At 33.1% G+C, this 15,389-nt stretch overlaps 2 protein-coding genes across 2 annotated transcripts; both read right to left on the reverse strand.

Annotated features, from left to right (window-relative positions):
• Window positions 1–174: 174 nt before the first annotated feature.
• LOC105126652 (uncharacterized) lies at window positions 175–2,789 on the reverse strand. Its single transcript, XM_011027579.1, has 3 exons — window positions 2,432–2,789; window positions 2,045–2,166; window positions 175–509 (listed from the first exon to the last, which is right to left on the reverse strand). Exons 1-3 carry the CDS (start codon window positions 2,703–2,705, stop codon window positions 345–347), a joined length of 561 nt encoding a protein of 186 aa, XP_011025881.1. The 5' UTR covers window positions 2,706–2,789; the 3' UTR covers window positions 175–344.
• Window positions 2,790–8,683: 5,894 nt separating this feature from the next.
• Window positions 8,684–11,379, reverse strand: LOC105126650 (uncharacterized). The gene is made up of 3 exons (XM_011027578.1): window positions 11,025–11,379; window positions 10,638–10,759; window positions 8,684–9,102 (listed from the first exon to the last, which is right to left on the reverse strand). The coding sequence occupies exons 1-3, from the start codon at window positions 11,296–11,298 to the stop codon at window positions 8,938–8,940; spliced, it is 561 nt and encodes a 186-aa protein (XP_011025880.1). The 5' UTR covers window positions 11,299–11,379; the 3' UTR covers window positions 8,684–8,937.
• Between the last annotated feature and the right edge of the window lie 4,010 nt (window positions 11,380–15,389).

Raw genomic sequence — 15,389 nt, forward strand, 5'->3', positions numbered from 1 at the left:
GATACAAATCCAGAATAGCATAATTGACTAGCTCGCCAAAAGAAGAGAAGAGAAAATGGAGGAAGAACCAGTAACATGCACCCTAAGGAGTTGCAGAATAGGTTTTCCTAATCTCGCACACAAACCTATATCATCCCATTTATAAGTCAGAGTTTTATAGCACAAATAAAAAAATACGCAAAAAGAATTTGTTATAAAGACTAAATGACATCAAGAGCAGCAATGGTTAAACCCAACCAACAGACAGGGAGGAACTACATGTGAGGAACTTACAAAATTTGGTCTAATATTCAATTTTTATCAAGCAAAAGCAACGGTACCACATATAGATGAATAAGGAATTATTAAGACATGGATTTTTTCTTCTCTTCCTCAAGTCGTTGCAGCTCTGCCAGTTTTTGAGCCCATTCTCTATCCCTAGCTACTGCAGCCATCTTACGCTCCACTCTCGCAATTCTTTTCTTCCTATTAGCCTCCTGCAACTGAGCTTTACGTTTCTTTTTCTCTGCCTGTTCATACTCAAAACCAAGTCCTTGTTAATGAAAATGGTATTATCTTTAGATGGGAAATAAAGCAAGTCTGAATTAAAGCCATCAGCCACCCAATGGGATGTTTCAAGATAATCACAAGGTAGGGCGGGATACATGATTAAAATTAATGAGGATTTGTGAATGCACAGGCACAAACACACACATTCATAATAACAAAAGGTAGGTTAAATCAAAACAAACAGTGTTGACAACTCATAAGACAAAAGGAGAACAAAAGATGAAGCCATTTGATACCCATACACTTCTCATTTGGCATAAAATCTGGTCAATTCCAAATGAATTCTAAAAAGACCCTTAATGAAGCCCAACAAAGACAAGTGTTAACAGTGTTCTCTCAAGGGTGAGAATCAACCAAGATAATCTACGAGTCTAGCAAAATGAACAAGGGTAGCACATGTATATCACAAACAAAGTTGTTAAGGGACACCCATATACAAATAATGTTTTTTTTGTTTCCATATCACAAACTATGCCATTCAAGAATTAATATCAAGCATTGCAGAATATATTCTTGTATTCATCTTTATTTATGGAACTTATGAAAGAAAGTAAATTATGAGAAGCTAAGAGCTCACTCTCATTGGTTACACAAAGACCCATGTCAGGTGATATCAAATTCAATCATCCCCACATAATTCAGGATAGGCTAGCTATCTTTTGATAGCTGATAAATAATCAGCGCATGCCACCCACAAAGTCAAAGTTTAAATGAAGCCTTCACAGAATGCACAAAGTCAAACATAAAATGGTCATAAACAAGTAAAAGTTCACGAGAAAGTGAGGATGGAGTATAAAAAAACAAACTGATTGGTGCAAATACCCTATCAGAAATTAATTTCCAAGCCTTCAGGGGTTGGTGACAAACAGAATCTATCAATCCTTTTGACACCTCTAGAAGGAATTTCCCATTGATGAGACTGTCATCTAGAAAGCAATTCCAAAATGAACTCCCTACAGCATTACCTCAATAGGCTTAGGTATCGCCCTAGACAGTTACAAGTTAATGTAATTTAGCTCAAAAGGGGGTTGAGGGTGTTGGCGGGGAGCTACATGATTGTTTCCTTCTAAACAAAATTAACTGCATTTTTCTATAATGCATAAATCCTGGCATCTTCATCAAATTAATGTGCACAAACTCGTTAATTCTGTGGATATAAAATTCCATTCAAGCTCTGATTAGTTTCGCAAAATCAAACAATGCCATGGAATACTAGATCACAATGCAATCAATTCTAGAATTTCCCTTTCACCATATATTCCTTCACTAGCTTTCTTTATGATATACTCTGTCCATTAACTGACACAAGCAGTACATGATATTTTTCATCAACCATGCTTGATTTCTTTTTTATTCTACCTTTAAAAAAACACAATTTTAAAGTCTAAACAGCAACTACCCTACAATACTCAAAGAAAAGACCAGCAAAATAATTGACAAATAATTTACTCTGAACACATGCAAAGAACTTTCTATAGGATTAATGAACACGAACCAGTATAAACTCCTTGCGTTGCCTGATGCGCTTCTTCTCATTCCTTCTCTTAACACTCCCTACATTAGGATTATTGGGTTTAATGGGTTCTCCTGGTACATACTGAACCCAGGCATATGGACCTGCATTATTCTCAATCCAATTACCATTTCTGACAAAAAGCAATTCCACACCCACAAAAACACAAAGTACAAAACAAAAAACTACTTTATCCCTTCTAACACCCTAGTCCCATAAAACCCCCAATCAAATTTTCATTTCTATCAAGTTACAATTCATACTCACAAAAATACACCCAAATCCCACCACAAAAGCTACAAAATATCCGGAAACCACAAAGCCCTAAAGCCCCAAATCAAGAAAAAAATAAAAAATCGCATCGATTACCTGGAGGTTTCAAGCTGGCTCTTTTTCTCCGAGGCTTATCGACGGGCCTTCGTTTAGGAAATCGAGTGCTGGTTAATCTATCAAAAGGGTTTGCTTCTGATAAGAAGCTGAAATGCCTGATCATTTGAGTCCATGGAGACTGGCCTCCACCGCTGAGAGAGAGCCTGAACTCTGGTTTTGAGGCCAAAAACAGCGCCGTTGAGGAAGTTCTGGGGTGGGTTGTTAGGGTTCTTGACAAGGGTCGAATTGCATTTCGTAGAGCTCCAAATCCCATTTTTGTTCTTCCAAAAATATCAATGAATTGAAGGGTTTTAGTCGAAGAAGATTGATGCAGCTATAGTGAAGTGAGGAGTGACATGGGCTATGAGAGTAAGTGACCAACAAAAGGAAAACCCACTTCATGTTTTGGGCTTTCTGATGGACTTGATTTGTTTTGCAAGCATTTTGGTCCCAAAAAAAAGGATTTTTTGTATTGAGATTAATTTATTATTTCCTTACATTACCTTTTATATTTTTATTTTTCATTCTATTTATTCTTATTATTTTAAATAATTTAAAATTTAATTTAAAATAATAATATTTTAAATAACTTATAATTTAGCTTTTATATTATCATATATTTTTTCAAAATAATTTAAGGGATGCATATGACAGTCTTGATTGGATGTTGGAAAGCTCCTTTCTTTCTTATGATCTCATTGTTTTATCAGAAATATACAATACAAGCTTGTAATATTGTCTTTCAAGGAAAAACAGCAACATAAACATATTTTGTAAGAAATCTTGATTCAAACATTCTGGTTAAATATTTTTTTTACCTTTTATTTTCCAAATTAAGATTTATTAATTTTGGAATTTTTTTTTTAATTTACACATGGTAACAAGGATCTATTTTATATTATTAACTTTTAATAATTGGAATGCTACATAAATCAAAATCATAACTATAGAAATTCTAGAAACCGTATCTAATGGTGTTTGTGCATGTGTATAACATCTAGTTTATAAAAAAAACTAACAAATTATTCATGAGGATAAGGTCTATATATTTACTTGCTTTATGTAGATAATAATATGCAATTATTTAAAAATGTAAAAAAAAAATACAAATGAGAACTTAATTACAAAATTATATAGTTATAAAGGCCCCTTGATCACAGGCGAAGCTTCTTATTTTCATATTGCTAATTTTATGGTAAAGTCTCGTACTAAAGCCATTTGTGATGGCATAATTATCTCAGCAAATTTAAGCCCTATCTAGCTAGTGAACCTTTTTCCTTGATGAGGCAGGGACCTAACCCTAGTTTGCCATTAAGTGGCGCCAAGCGCACATTCAAGAAACGGTTTTTCAGGTCCATTAGCCACACGACCCCGCCAAAACAAAGAAAAAGAGAAAAAGTGAGGGAATCCAATCCACACTTTACCATTATAGTTCGTTGAAAGTGCAGAAAGAGATTCGCTTTGATGAAGAGAAGAAACCAGAGGTGAGAGATTGCGCCATGGAACCCTAATACTAATTATAAAGCACCAACACCATGGCCCCAGAAACGTCAAGCGGCTTGCTTCCATGTTGCAGACAATGATGCGCTCAAAAAGTGCAAGAAGTATGCGAGGAAGGCTTGCAAACGAAGGCATATATGGCGTCTTGGCATGGCATGCATGGGAAGCGCGTGCAGGATCCTAATGAATCCAATTTCTTGCCTTTTCAAGCTTGTTTAATGGCTAGGGTTTGGTGCATCACACTCTTAATATTTTCTTCGGCAATCGAGTAGAGTTTCCTTGTGCTAATTAATCATTGTTCTCGACAGAGCTTGATAATTGCCTATTTAACCGTTGTGTTCCTATAGCTGGGCTTTTTTCTCTCTTTTTTTTTGCCCAACCACATGGGAAAAGAATGATTATGTTGAATATACCGTTTGTTCCTTTTCCTTTCATCACTAAGATTGGAACGTTGAGGTAGTGGCTTTTAATTATTATTTTGGAATATAAAAATGGAAAAACATATTTTTTATTGTAAAAATATAGAAATTTATTTTAAAATTGTTTAATTAGGAAGTAAATATATTTATATTCTTGTTATCTTTGATTTTTCTGTGTATCCAAGCAGTGATCAAATGCTACTTTAAAAAATTAAATTAATTCATAATTGCAAAAGCTTTTTTTGCGTTGACCTGGTTAAATGACCTCAATAATCATGTTCCATGATCCTGCTGGTCCTTCTCGTTATCCGGCGAGGTAACCCGATGAAGTATTGGCACTAAACGTGATCTAGCAGATAAAATTTGATAACATTATGTATTTTGTTCAGAGATTGGTCCTACGAGGTTTCTGGGTTCAGAGCACCAGGAATATGAAATTCCATAGTTCAGGCTTCAAGGGAGGAAGCCTTCATTTTGACTAATTTGACAAAGCCCTTTCTATTTTCTATACAATTACAAAAGCTTAAGCCTTCACCTTGACATCCTAAACAAATAAATTAAGTTAATTAATTAGTGATTTTCCCATGCAATTCTTTCTTTGCCAAGGAGAAAAGGAGACTGATTTTTTCCTCTCCAATTTAAACTTGATTAAACTAATAGTATCATAATAGCTTCCAGGCTCAAACTTGATGAGTTGGGAAATCCACCGTAAATATTTAAATTTACATGTAAAATAAATAAATAAAAACATAGCATGTATATTAATAATAAACTAACTATGCTTAAATTAAAACATAAAATGTATTTACTTTTTTAAGTACCTAAGCAGTGAATATTTTGTTGTTATCTATGACAAATCCTTTATTCTTGATAATTTACTGATTTTCACTTATATATTTAAAATATTTACAGTATATCTCTCAAGATTGTAGTACCACCATCTTGATTTAGATATACTTTTAAATAAAATTTTTGAATCAAATATCATGTAAAAAATATTTTTTTAAAAATAAAAGATATTATTTTAATATATTTCAGCACAAAAAATATTTTAAAAAATAATTATAACTACGCTGTAAACAAACTTAAATTCTAGATTATTTCTAGCAAAAAACATTTTCTATTCTTAAAATAAAAAGTTTCTCATTCATCCTTTCGTTCTTGCACAAAAAGATTAATTTTTTCATTTAATTGGCTACTAAGCGGGTTTTTTAAATATCAGAACTGAAATTCAAATTGGATGGATACTTCACCTAAAGTTTTGAGGATTAAATATTGATTTCTCACTCCAAAACCTATTGCTCCATGGATTAATTTCGAGTATGATAAAAATCATATAGAAACCAATCACAACAAAACTTACAAAGGAGATTAAATTATGAGAAGCTGAGAGCTCAAAATAATGTCAGGAAACAGCAAATTCAATCATTCCCACATTAATTCAAGATAGGCAGTGTATGTTTTGGTATTTAATAAATCATCATTGCATGCCACCAGCTAATCCTTGAAAAAGTCGAACATTCTCTGCATCGTTCTCAACAAGCACGAAATACAACAGAAATTACTTGAATATGAGACGCAGCCTGCAAACACCGAGTTATTTTCATAAGAGTGCATGAAGATGGTACAAGAAACAACTCTACTAGTGGGAAGCTTTTCCTATGGTTTACATGAAGCCTTCACAGAAAGCATAAAATCAAGTTTAAGGGAGTCAGAACCAAGGAAAGGCTCAAAACAAAGCAAATGAAAAAATAAATAAAAAAAACTAGGGTATGCTGAGTCGGGGGTGAAAAAAATTAAAAAATTAATTAAACCAAGAAAACTAATTAAAAAATAACCGAACCATGAAAAAAAACTGATTAAATTGATTAGAACTTTTTAAAAATCGATTGGTTAGGTTTTATAAGCCTGAAATTAAAAAAACAAATCGAATCAAAATCAAAACCAGAAAAAATCGAACTAAACTAAAAAACCAAGCAAAACAAAAAAAAAACGAACCAAACCGATTTGAATCAATTTTTATTTTAAAACAAATGAACCAAAATAGGTCGATTTGAACTGGTTCTAATTTGATTTTTTTTTAAATAATTTATTTTTTTTAATAAAAACTAAATTAAACTAAAAATGACTACCCAAAATCTCATGTGACTGTATCAAATTACACCCATGCAATTATGGTGTACAATTTTCAAAGCTAATTGTTATTTTACTGTAAAAATGTAAAAATTAAAGGATCAAACTAAGGTTTTCTAGGCCTTTTGAATGTTTTGCAAATTAAAAAAATGCTTTGTTCTTTTATTTATGCTAATTTTGATCCTTCATCTTTCAAAATTTTTTAACTTCCTAAATTTTTATTTTGTAAAATCAATATTTTATTTAATGTTGGATTATTCTCTAACATCTTGCATGCAAATCAAAATAAATCTAAAAATATAAATCATGTAAGCAAAACTTCTGATAATCAGAGGAACTAAAAACTCGAGAGACCTGGAAGGAAAAAAATGCATCGTGAACAATGAGTAAAAATGAGCCCAATAAGGAGCATCGTGAAACATTGAGCTCCTTCAGTTTGTTGTATGATAGAAATATAAACCATCAATATTTTTCCATCATCACGTTAACTATACAGATATTTTCAACCGTGTACACGATAGATGGATATGGCGGCATTGAATTCTTGAGAAACTGATGTGGAATGGTCCATGTATTGGTGGGCAGTGTTCTTCGGTATGCTAACAGGGCTACTGTCTCTCTCTGTGCAGATGGATAGCAGAGAAGGACAACACCATTGCCTTCCAACAGTGCCTAGTCGATGAGAAAGCTGCCTATCACAGTCGCTCCCACCGGCAACTCTCCATGACCATACACTATTAACTGCAACCACCGTGGGTTAACCAATGAATATATCTCGATTTTTGGATGAATATATCGAGACAGATGGGTGCCATTGTAGCTCCACAAGGACGGCCACAAGGAGCCTAATTAAATAGAAAGGGGCTCCCTATCGTGGTGGTGGTTCTTGTGTCACTATCTTTTATCACAGCAGACGGGGCCCTGTCACCCATTTATTGGGTCTTCCAAGATTGATTGCTAGTGGGGATTATTTGACAGTAACGCTTGCAGTTTTGAGCAGCAAGGAACAATTTGCCTTTGTCCCGTATACTGAACATGCTCACGCAGGCATGCTTGGTAGCCCCCTCAATTATATGGAGCTGGTGAGGTCTACCAGAATTCTCATGCAGGTATTTGCTCTGCCTGATAATAATGTGGAGTTAGGCTTGATACCATCAATACAGTCATGCCTTTGCAATTATTCCTATAATTCAGTCCACATTTGTACACTTCTCAGTACAGATACGGAATACCATTAGATACAGTACATCATGGCTAGAAAGTACAAGAAGGGAGAATAATCCAAAGAAATGCTCAATACTTAAAATGACTTTCAACAATGTGGATACCACATGAAATTTCTATTGCATATCAATACGTGTCCAATAGTCAGCTTAAAGGAATTTTTAACACACAGCATACTCAAGGAATGTATAATAGACAATGAAGCAAAGCTATGACAGCTACGAACATCCATTCACAGGACGACGAGAAGAGTAGCAACCGATTTTGGGTGCGATCCACTTTCCATCTACACCATTGTTCTGATTGATTTCTATGGTCACCTATTGGTTCAACCAGTGCCTGTGCTTTAACTATGCGTGCTTGAGTTGGAGACAACTTGCAATTACTACTACACAAGACAAAGGGTATAACTTCTGTGGTATACATACTTCACAGAGGAAAACCACCTATTGATCACAAAAACAAGCACCCACATTTGAACGTTCAATCCCAAAACTTTAAACCCTATAAGTTAGCATCATGTGAATGGATAAGGGTAAGATAACTCTGGGCAGCTCTATAAACTGCCTCATTAAATCCACTCTCCCCCTCCAAGGAAAAAAAAAAAGAGGAGGAAAAATAAGACCCGCCATGATAAACTTGAGAGATCTACGGAAGGCCTGCACTTTATAAATAATTGCAACATTCTAGTATCACACCAGGCTTTCAAAACACACAAAGACATGCACACTCATGCATGCTCGCAGGTTTTGCTCCTATCACCTTTGGCAAGCCAAATTACATTAAGGTCGTCATAGCCTCCAACATGGTTAAAGGATTTGCATTTTCCCCTTTTCTATTTCTTGGGAGGTTACTTTCTAAATAAATGGTACAGGTCTGTTATCAAGATACAAATCCAGAATAGCATAATTGACTAGCTTGCCAAAAGAAGAGAAGAGAAAATGGAGGAAGAACCAGTAACATGCACCCTAAGGAGTTGCAGAATAGGTTTTCCTAATCTCGCACACAAACCTATATCATCCCATTTATAAGTCAGAGTTTTATAGCACAAATAAAAAATTACGCAAAAAGAATTTGTTATAAAGACTAAATGACATCAAGAGCAGCAATGGTTAAACCCAACCAACAGACAGGGAGGAACTACATGTGAGGAACTTACAAAATTTGGTCTAATATTCAATTTTTATCAAGCAAAAGCAACGGTACCACATATAGATGAATAAGGAATTATTAAGACATGGATTTTTTCTTCTCTTCCTCAAGTCGTTGCAGCTCTGCCAGTTTTTGAGCCCATTCTCTATCCCTAGCTACTGCAGCCATCTTACGCTCCACTCTCGCAATTCTTTTCTTCCTATTAGCCTCCTGCAACTGAGCTTTACGTTTCTTTTTCTCTGCCTGTTCATACTCAAAACCAAGTCCTTGTTAATGAAAATGGTATTATCTTTAGATGGGAAATAAAGCAAGTCTGAATTAAAGCCATCAGCCACCCAATGGGATGTTTCAAGATAATCACAAGGTAGGGCGGGATACATGATTAAAATTAATGAGGATTTGTGAATGCACAGGCACAAACACACACATTCATAATAACAAAAGGTAGGTTAAATCAAAACAAACAGTGTTGACAACTCATAAGACAAAAGGAGAACAAAAGATGAAGCCATTTGATACCCATACACTTCTCATTTGGCATAAAATCTGGTCAATTCCAAATGAATTCTAAAAAGACCCTTAATGAAGCCCAACAAAGACAAGTGTTAACAGTGTTCTCTCAAGGGTGAGAATCAACCAAGATAATCTACGAGTCTAGCAAAATGAACAAGGGTAGCACATGCATATCACAAACAAAGTTGTTAAGGGACACCCATATACAAATAATGTTTTTTTTGTTTCCATATCACAAACTATGCCATTCAAGAATTAATATCAAGCATTGCAGAATATATTCTTGTATTCATCTTTATTTATGGAACTTATGAAAGAAAGTAAATTATGAGAAGCTAAGAGCTCACTCTCATTGGTTACACAAAGACCCATGTCAGGTGATATCAAATCCAATCATCCCCACATAATTCAGGATAGGCTAGCTATCTTTTGATAGCTGATAAATAATCAGCGCATGCCACCCACAAAGTCAAAGTTTAAATGAAGCCTTCACAGAATGCACAAAGTCAAACATAAAATGGTCATAAACAAGTAAAAGTTCACGAGAAAGTGAGGATGGAGTATAAAAAAACAAACTGATTGGTGCAAATACCCTATCAGAAATTAATTTCCAAGCCTTCAGGGGTTGGTGACAAACAGAATCTACCAATCCTTTTGACACCTCTAGAAGGAATTTCCCATTGATGAGACTGTCATCTAGAAAGCAATTCCAAAATGAACTCCCTACAGCATTACCTCAATAGGCTTAGGTATCGCCCTAGACAGTTACAAGTTAATGTAATTTAGCTCAAAAGGGGGTTGAGGGTGTTGGCGGGGAGCTACATGATTGTTTCCTTCTAAACAAAATTAACTGCATTTTTCTATAATGCATAAATCCTGGCATCTTCATCAAATTAATGTGCACAAACTCGTTAATTCTGTGGATATAAAATTCCATTCAAGCTCTGATTAGTTTCGCAAAATCAAACAATGCCATGGAATACTAGATCACAATGCAATCAATTCTAGAATTTCCCTTTCACCATATATTCCTTCACTAGCTTTCTTTATGATATACTCTGTCCATTAACTGACACAAGCAGTACATGATATTTTTCATCAACCATGCTTGATTTCTTTTTTATTCTACCTTTAAAAAAACACAATTTTAAAGTCTAAACAGCAACTACCCTACAATACTCAAAGAAAAGACCAGCAAAATAATTGACAAATAATTTACTCTGAACACATGCAAAGAACTTTCTATAGGATTAATGAACACGAACCAGTATAAACTCCTTGCGTTGCCTGATGCGCTTCTTCTCATTCCTTCTCTTAACACTCCCTACATTAGGATTATTGGGTTTAATGGGTTGTCCTGGTACATACTGAACCCAGGCATATGGACCTGCATTATTCTCAATCCAATTACCATTTCTGACAAAAAGCAATTCCACACCCACAAAAACACAAAGTACAAAACAAAAAACTACTTTATCCCTTCTAACACCCTAGTCCCATAAAACCCCCAATCAAATTTTCATTTCTATCAAGTTACAATTCATACTCACAAAAATACACCCAAATCCCACCACAAAAGCTACAAAATATCCGGAAACCACAAAGCCCTAAAGCCCCAAATCAAGAAAAAAATAAAAAATCGCATCGATTACCTGGAGGTTTCAAGCTGGCTCTTTTTCTCCGAGGCTTATCGACGGGCCTTCGTTTAGGAAATCGAGTGCTGGTTAATCTATCAAAAGGGTTTGCTTCTGATAAGAAGCTGAAATGCCTGATCATTTGAGTCCATGGAGACTGGCCTCCACCGCTGAGAGAGAGCCTGAACTCTGGTTTTGAGGCCAAAAACAGCGCCGTTGAGGAAGTTCTGGCGTGGGTTGTTAGGGTTCTTGACAAGGGTCGAATTGCATTTCGTAGAGCTCCAAATCCCATTTTTGTTCTTCCAAAAATATCAATGAATTGAAGGGTTTTAGTCGAAGAAGATTGATGCAGCTATAGTGAAGTGAGGAGTGACATGGGCTATGAGAGTAAGTGACCAACAAAAGGAAAACCCACTTCATGTTTTGGGCTTTCTGATGGACTTGATTTGTTTTGCAAGCATTTTGGTCCCAAAAAAAAGGATTTTTTGTATTGAGATTAATTTATTATTTCCTTACATTACCTTTTATATTTTTATTTTTCATTCTATTTATTCTTATTATTTTAAATAATTTAAAATTTAATTTAAAATAATAATATTTTAAATAACTTATAATTTAGCTTTTATATTATCATATATTTTTTCAAAATAATTTAAGGGATGCATATGACAGTCTTGATTGGATGTTAGAAAGCTCCTTTCTTTCTTATGATCTCATTGTTTTATCAGAAATATACAATACAAGCTTGTAATATTGTCTTTCAAGGAAAAACAGCAACATAAACATATTTTGTAAGAAATATTGATTCAAACATTCTGGTTAAATATTTTTTTTACCTTTTATTTTCCAAATTAAGATTTATTAATTTTGAATTTTTTTTTAATTTACACATGGTAACAAGGATCTATTTTATATTATTAACTTTTAATAATTGGAATGCTACATAAATCAAAATCATAACTATAGAAATTCTAGAAACCGAATCTAATGGTGTTTGTGCATGTGTATAACATCTAGTTTAGAAAAAAAACTAACAAATTATTCATGAGTATAAGGTTTATATATTTACTTGCTTTATGTAGATAATAATATTGCAATTATTTAAAAATGTAAAAAAAAAATAATTACAAATGAGAACTTAATTACAAAAATATATAGTTATGAAGGGCCCCTCGATCACAGGCGAAGCTTCTTATTTGCATATTGCTAATTTTATGGTAAAGTCTCGCACTAAAGCCATTTGTGATGGCATAATTATCTCAGCAAATTTAAGCCCTATCTAGCTAGTGAACCTTTTTCCTTGATGAGGCAGGGACCTAACCCTAGTTTGCCATTAAGTGGCGCCAAGCGCACATTCAAGAAACGGTTTTTCAGGTCCATTAGCCACACGACCCCGCCAAAACAAAGAAAAAGAGAAAAAGTGAGGGAATCCAATCCACACTTTACCATTATAGTTCGTTGAAAGTGCAGAAAGAGATTCGCTTTGATGAAGAGAAGAAACCAGAGGTGAGAGATTGCGCCATGGAACCCTAATACTAATTATAAAGCACCAACACCATGGCCCCAAAAACGTCAAGCGGCTTGCTTCCATGTTGCAGACAATGATGCGCTCAAAAAGTGCAAGAAGTATGCGAGGAAGGCTTGCAAACGAAGGCATATATGGCGTCTTGGCATGGCATGCATGGGAAGCGCGTGCAGGATCCTAATGAATCCAATTTCTTGCCTTTTCAAGCTTGTTTAATGGCTAGGGTTTGGTGCATCACACTCTTAATATTTTCTTCGGCAATCGAGTATAGTTTCCTTGTGCTAATTAATCATTGTTCTCGACAGAGCTTGATAATTGCCTATTTAACCGTTGTGTTCCTATAGCTGGGCTTTTTTCTCTCTTTTCTTTTGCCCAACCACATGGGAAAAGAATGATTATGTTGAATATACCGTTTGTTCCTTTTCCTTTCATCACTAAGATTGGAACGTTGAGGTAGTGGCTTTTAATTATTATTTTGGAATATAAAAATGGAAAAACATATTTTTTATTGTAAAAATATAGAAATTTATTTTAAAATTGTTTAACTAGGAAGTAAATATATTTATATTCTTGTTATCTTTGATTTTTCTGTGTATCCAAGCAGTGATCAAATGCTACTTTAAGAAATTAAATTAATTCATAATTGCAAAAGCTTTTTTTGCGTTGACCTGGTTAAATGACCTCAATAATCATGTTCCATGATCCTGCTGGTCCTTCTCGTTATCCGGCGAGGTAACCCGATGAAGTATTGGCACTAAACGTGATCTAGCAGATAAAATTTGATAACATTATGTATTTTGTTCAGAGATTGGTCCTACGAGGTTTCTGGGTTCAGAGCACCAGGAATATGAAATTCCATAGTTCAGGCTTCAAGGGAGGAAGCCTTCATTTTGACTAATTTGACAAAGCCCTTTCTATTTTCTATACAATTACAAAAGCTTAAGCCTTCACCTTGACATCCTAAACAAATAAATTAAGTTAATTAATTAGTGATCTTCCCATGCAATTCTTTCTTTGCCAAGGAGAAAAGGAGACTGATTTTTTCCTCTCCAATTTAAACTTGATTAAACTAATAGTATCATAATAGCTTCCAGGCTCAAACTTGATGAGTTGGGAAATCCACCGTAAATATTTAAATTTACATGTAAAATAAATAAATAAAAACATAGCATGTATATTAATAATAAACTAACTATGCTTAAATTAAAACATAAAATGTATTTACTTTTTAAAGTACCTAAGCAGTGAATATTTTTTTATAAGAATTAATTCTTATCATTATCAATATTAATTTAATTAGCCACTATAAATCAATAATTAAATCTAAAAAAACTAAAGGTTTTTTTAATAGAAAAATTAAGGATTATTTGAGATTAATTTCTCATTCACTTGTAATTTATTTTAATCATGCTAGTTAAAATAAAATTTCAACATTATATATTAATGATTTTAATATATATATATATATATATCCAAGAAAATATAATATTTCTACGACTTATTGAAATGCTAAACTACAAATGAAAAAATGGAAAATATGAATTCAATATATAATAAATTAAAACCAAATAAATAAATAAATGTATAGGAATATACAAGTAAAGTTTAGAGTACGTTTGTTTCTAAAATGTTTTTGAAATTATTTTTCTTTGCTTTAATATTTTTATATTATTTTAACGAGTTAATATTAAAAAAAAAATAATAAAAATATTATTTCTATATATTTTTAAATAAAAAAACAATAATAAACAACATTACTCAACATATAGTAGGAAGCTTCGGTGCGAGTCCAAAATGCACCACATCTAACCACGTGGCGGAAAGGAGGATCCTCTTTCCGTCTGCTACTTCACCAATTGCCACGTGCACCTCGTGGGAATATTCTTTTCAATGCAAAAAGGGGGCATAATTGACAACTTAACTTAACGTCACGGCACCACCGACGTTAACGGACGTAGTGTCGTGGCCTCATGTGTAGCTACAGTGTTATAGAATAAATTAGATAATTAGCCTGTTTTACTGCGGATCGAACCGACGGTTTTTTTTTTTTTACCTTACGCAAATGTCGTTGACGTCTTTTCTAGTAATAAAAATACTTTAATTATAAATTTAAAATTTGATGTATAAAAATAAATATTATCAATGTTAAAGGACGTGGGATCTTAATAAAGAGAAAAAGGGAAATCTAAAAAATGAACCCCATCTATTTTTAAAATCAATTTTGCCCTCAAACAATTTTTTTATATCAATCCATTTTAAAAAAAATATTTCAGATATTTTTTTAGTAAATCTTTATATTCACATTTAATCATGAATTACATTCAAAATCTATGAATAAATCTTAATAAAAGGCTTCAATCGAGAAATTAAAAAATTGGACACAAAAAAAATCATTTGAGGTCAAAGTATTACTAACCCTGCAGTTTGGGGCATTTTGAAGGTTTGTCTAAGAGTTGTAAATATAAGTGTTATGGTGGTTATAGCTGTGAATATCAATATTTATATCACTATAATAAAGATATTTTCTCTCTCTCTCTCTGTCTAAATGGAAGATAATAATACTAAAAAATTGTTTAATATTGTAATATATTTTTTTACTTGATTATTAAAAAAAATTATTTGATTTGTGCCTTTTGTAATAGGTTATGTATATATGATTATGTTTTAAATTTGATTTGTGAAAACTAAAATAACTTATTTTTTATTTATGAAGACATGTTTTTTAACCAGATAAATTTATTTATTTATTTTACATGTAAAAATTTATATGATGACATTTTAAAAAATATATATATTTTTAAGACTTATCTTTTAAAAAATACAATTAAAAATAAATTTTAAAACCTATTTTTTAATCA

This window comes from Populus euphratica, unplaced genomic scaffold (genome assembly GCF_000495115.2).
Source record: "Populus euphratica unplaced genomic scaffold, PopEup_1.0 scaffold41.1, whole genome shotgun sequence".
NCBI lineage: Eukaryota > Viridiplantae > Streptophyta > Magnoliopsida > Malpighiales > Salicaceae > Populus > Populus euphratica.

Excerpts from the sequence above, each read along its gene's own strand:
- LOC105126650 (XM_011027578.1), bottom strand. The coding sequence starts at position 11,298 with ATGGGATTTGGAGCTCTACGAAATGCAATTCGACCCTTGTCAAGAACC. Across the intron at positions 10,760-11,024 it reads AGCCAGCTTGAAACCTCCAG|GTCCATATGCCTGGGTTCAG; the intron begins GTAATCGATGCG and ends AGAATAATGCAG. Across the intron at positions 9,103-10,637 it reads AACGCAAGGAGTTTATACTG|GCAGAGAAAAAGAAACGTAA; the intron begins GTTCGTGTTCAT and ends GAGTATGAACAG.
- LOC105126652 (XM_011027579.1), bottom strand. The coding sequence starts at position 2,705 with ATGGGATTTGGAGCTCTACGAAATGCAATTCGACCCTTGTCAAGAACC. Across the intron at positions 2,167-2,431 it reads AGCCAGCTTGAAACCTCCAG|GTCCATATGCCTGGGTTCAG; the intron begins GTAATCGATGCG and ends AGAATAATGCAG. Across the intron at positions 510-2,044 it reads AACGCAAGGAGTTTATACTG|GCAGAGAAAAAGAAACGTAA; the intron begins GTTCGTGTTCAT and ends GAGTATGAACAG.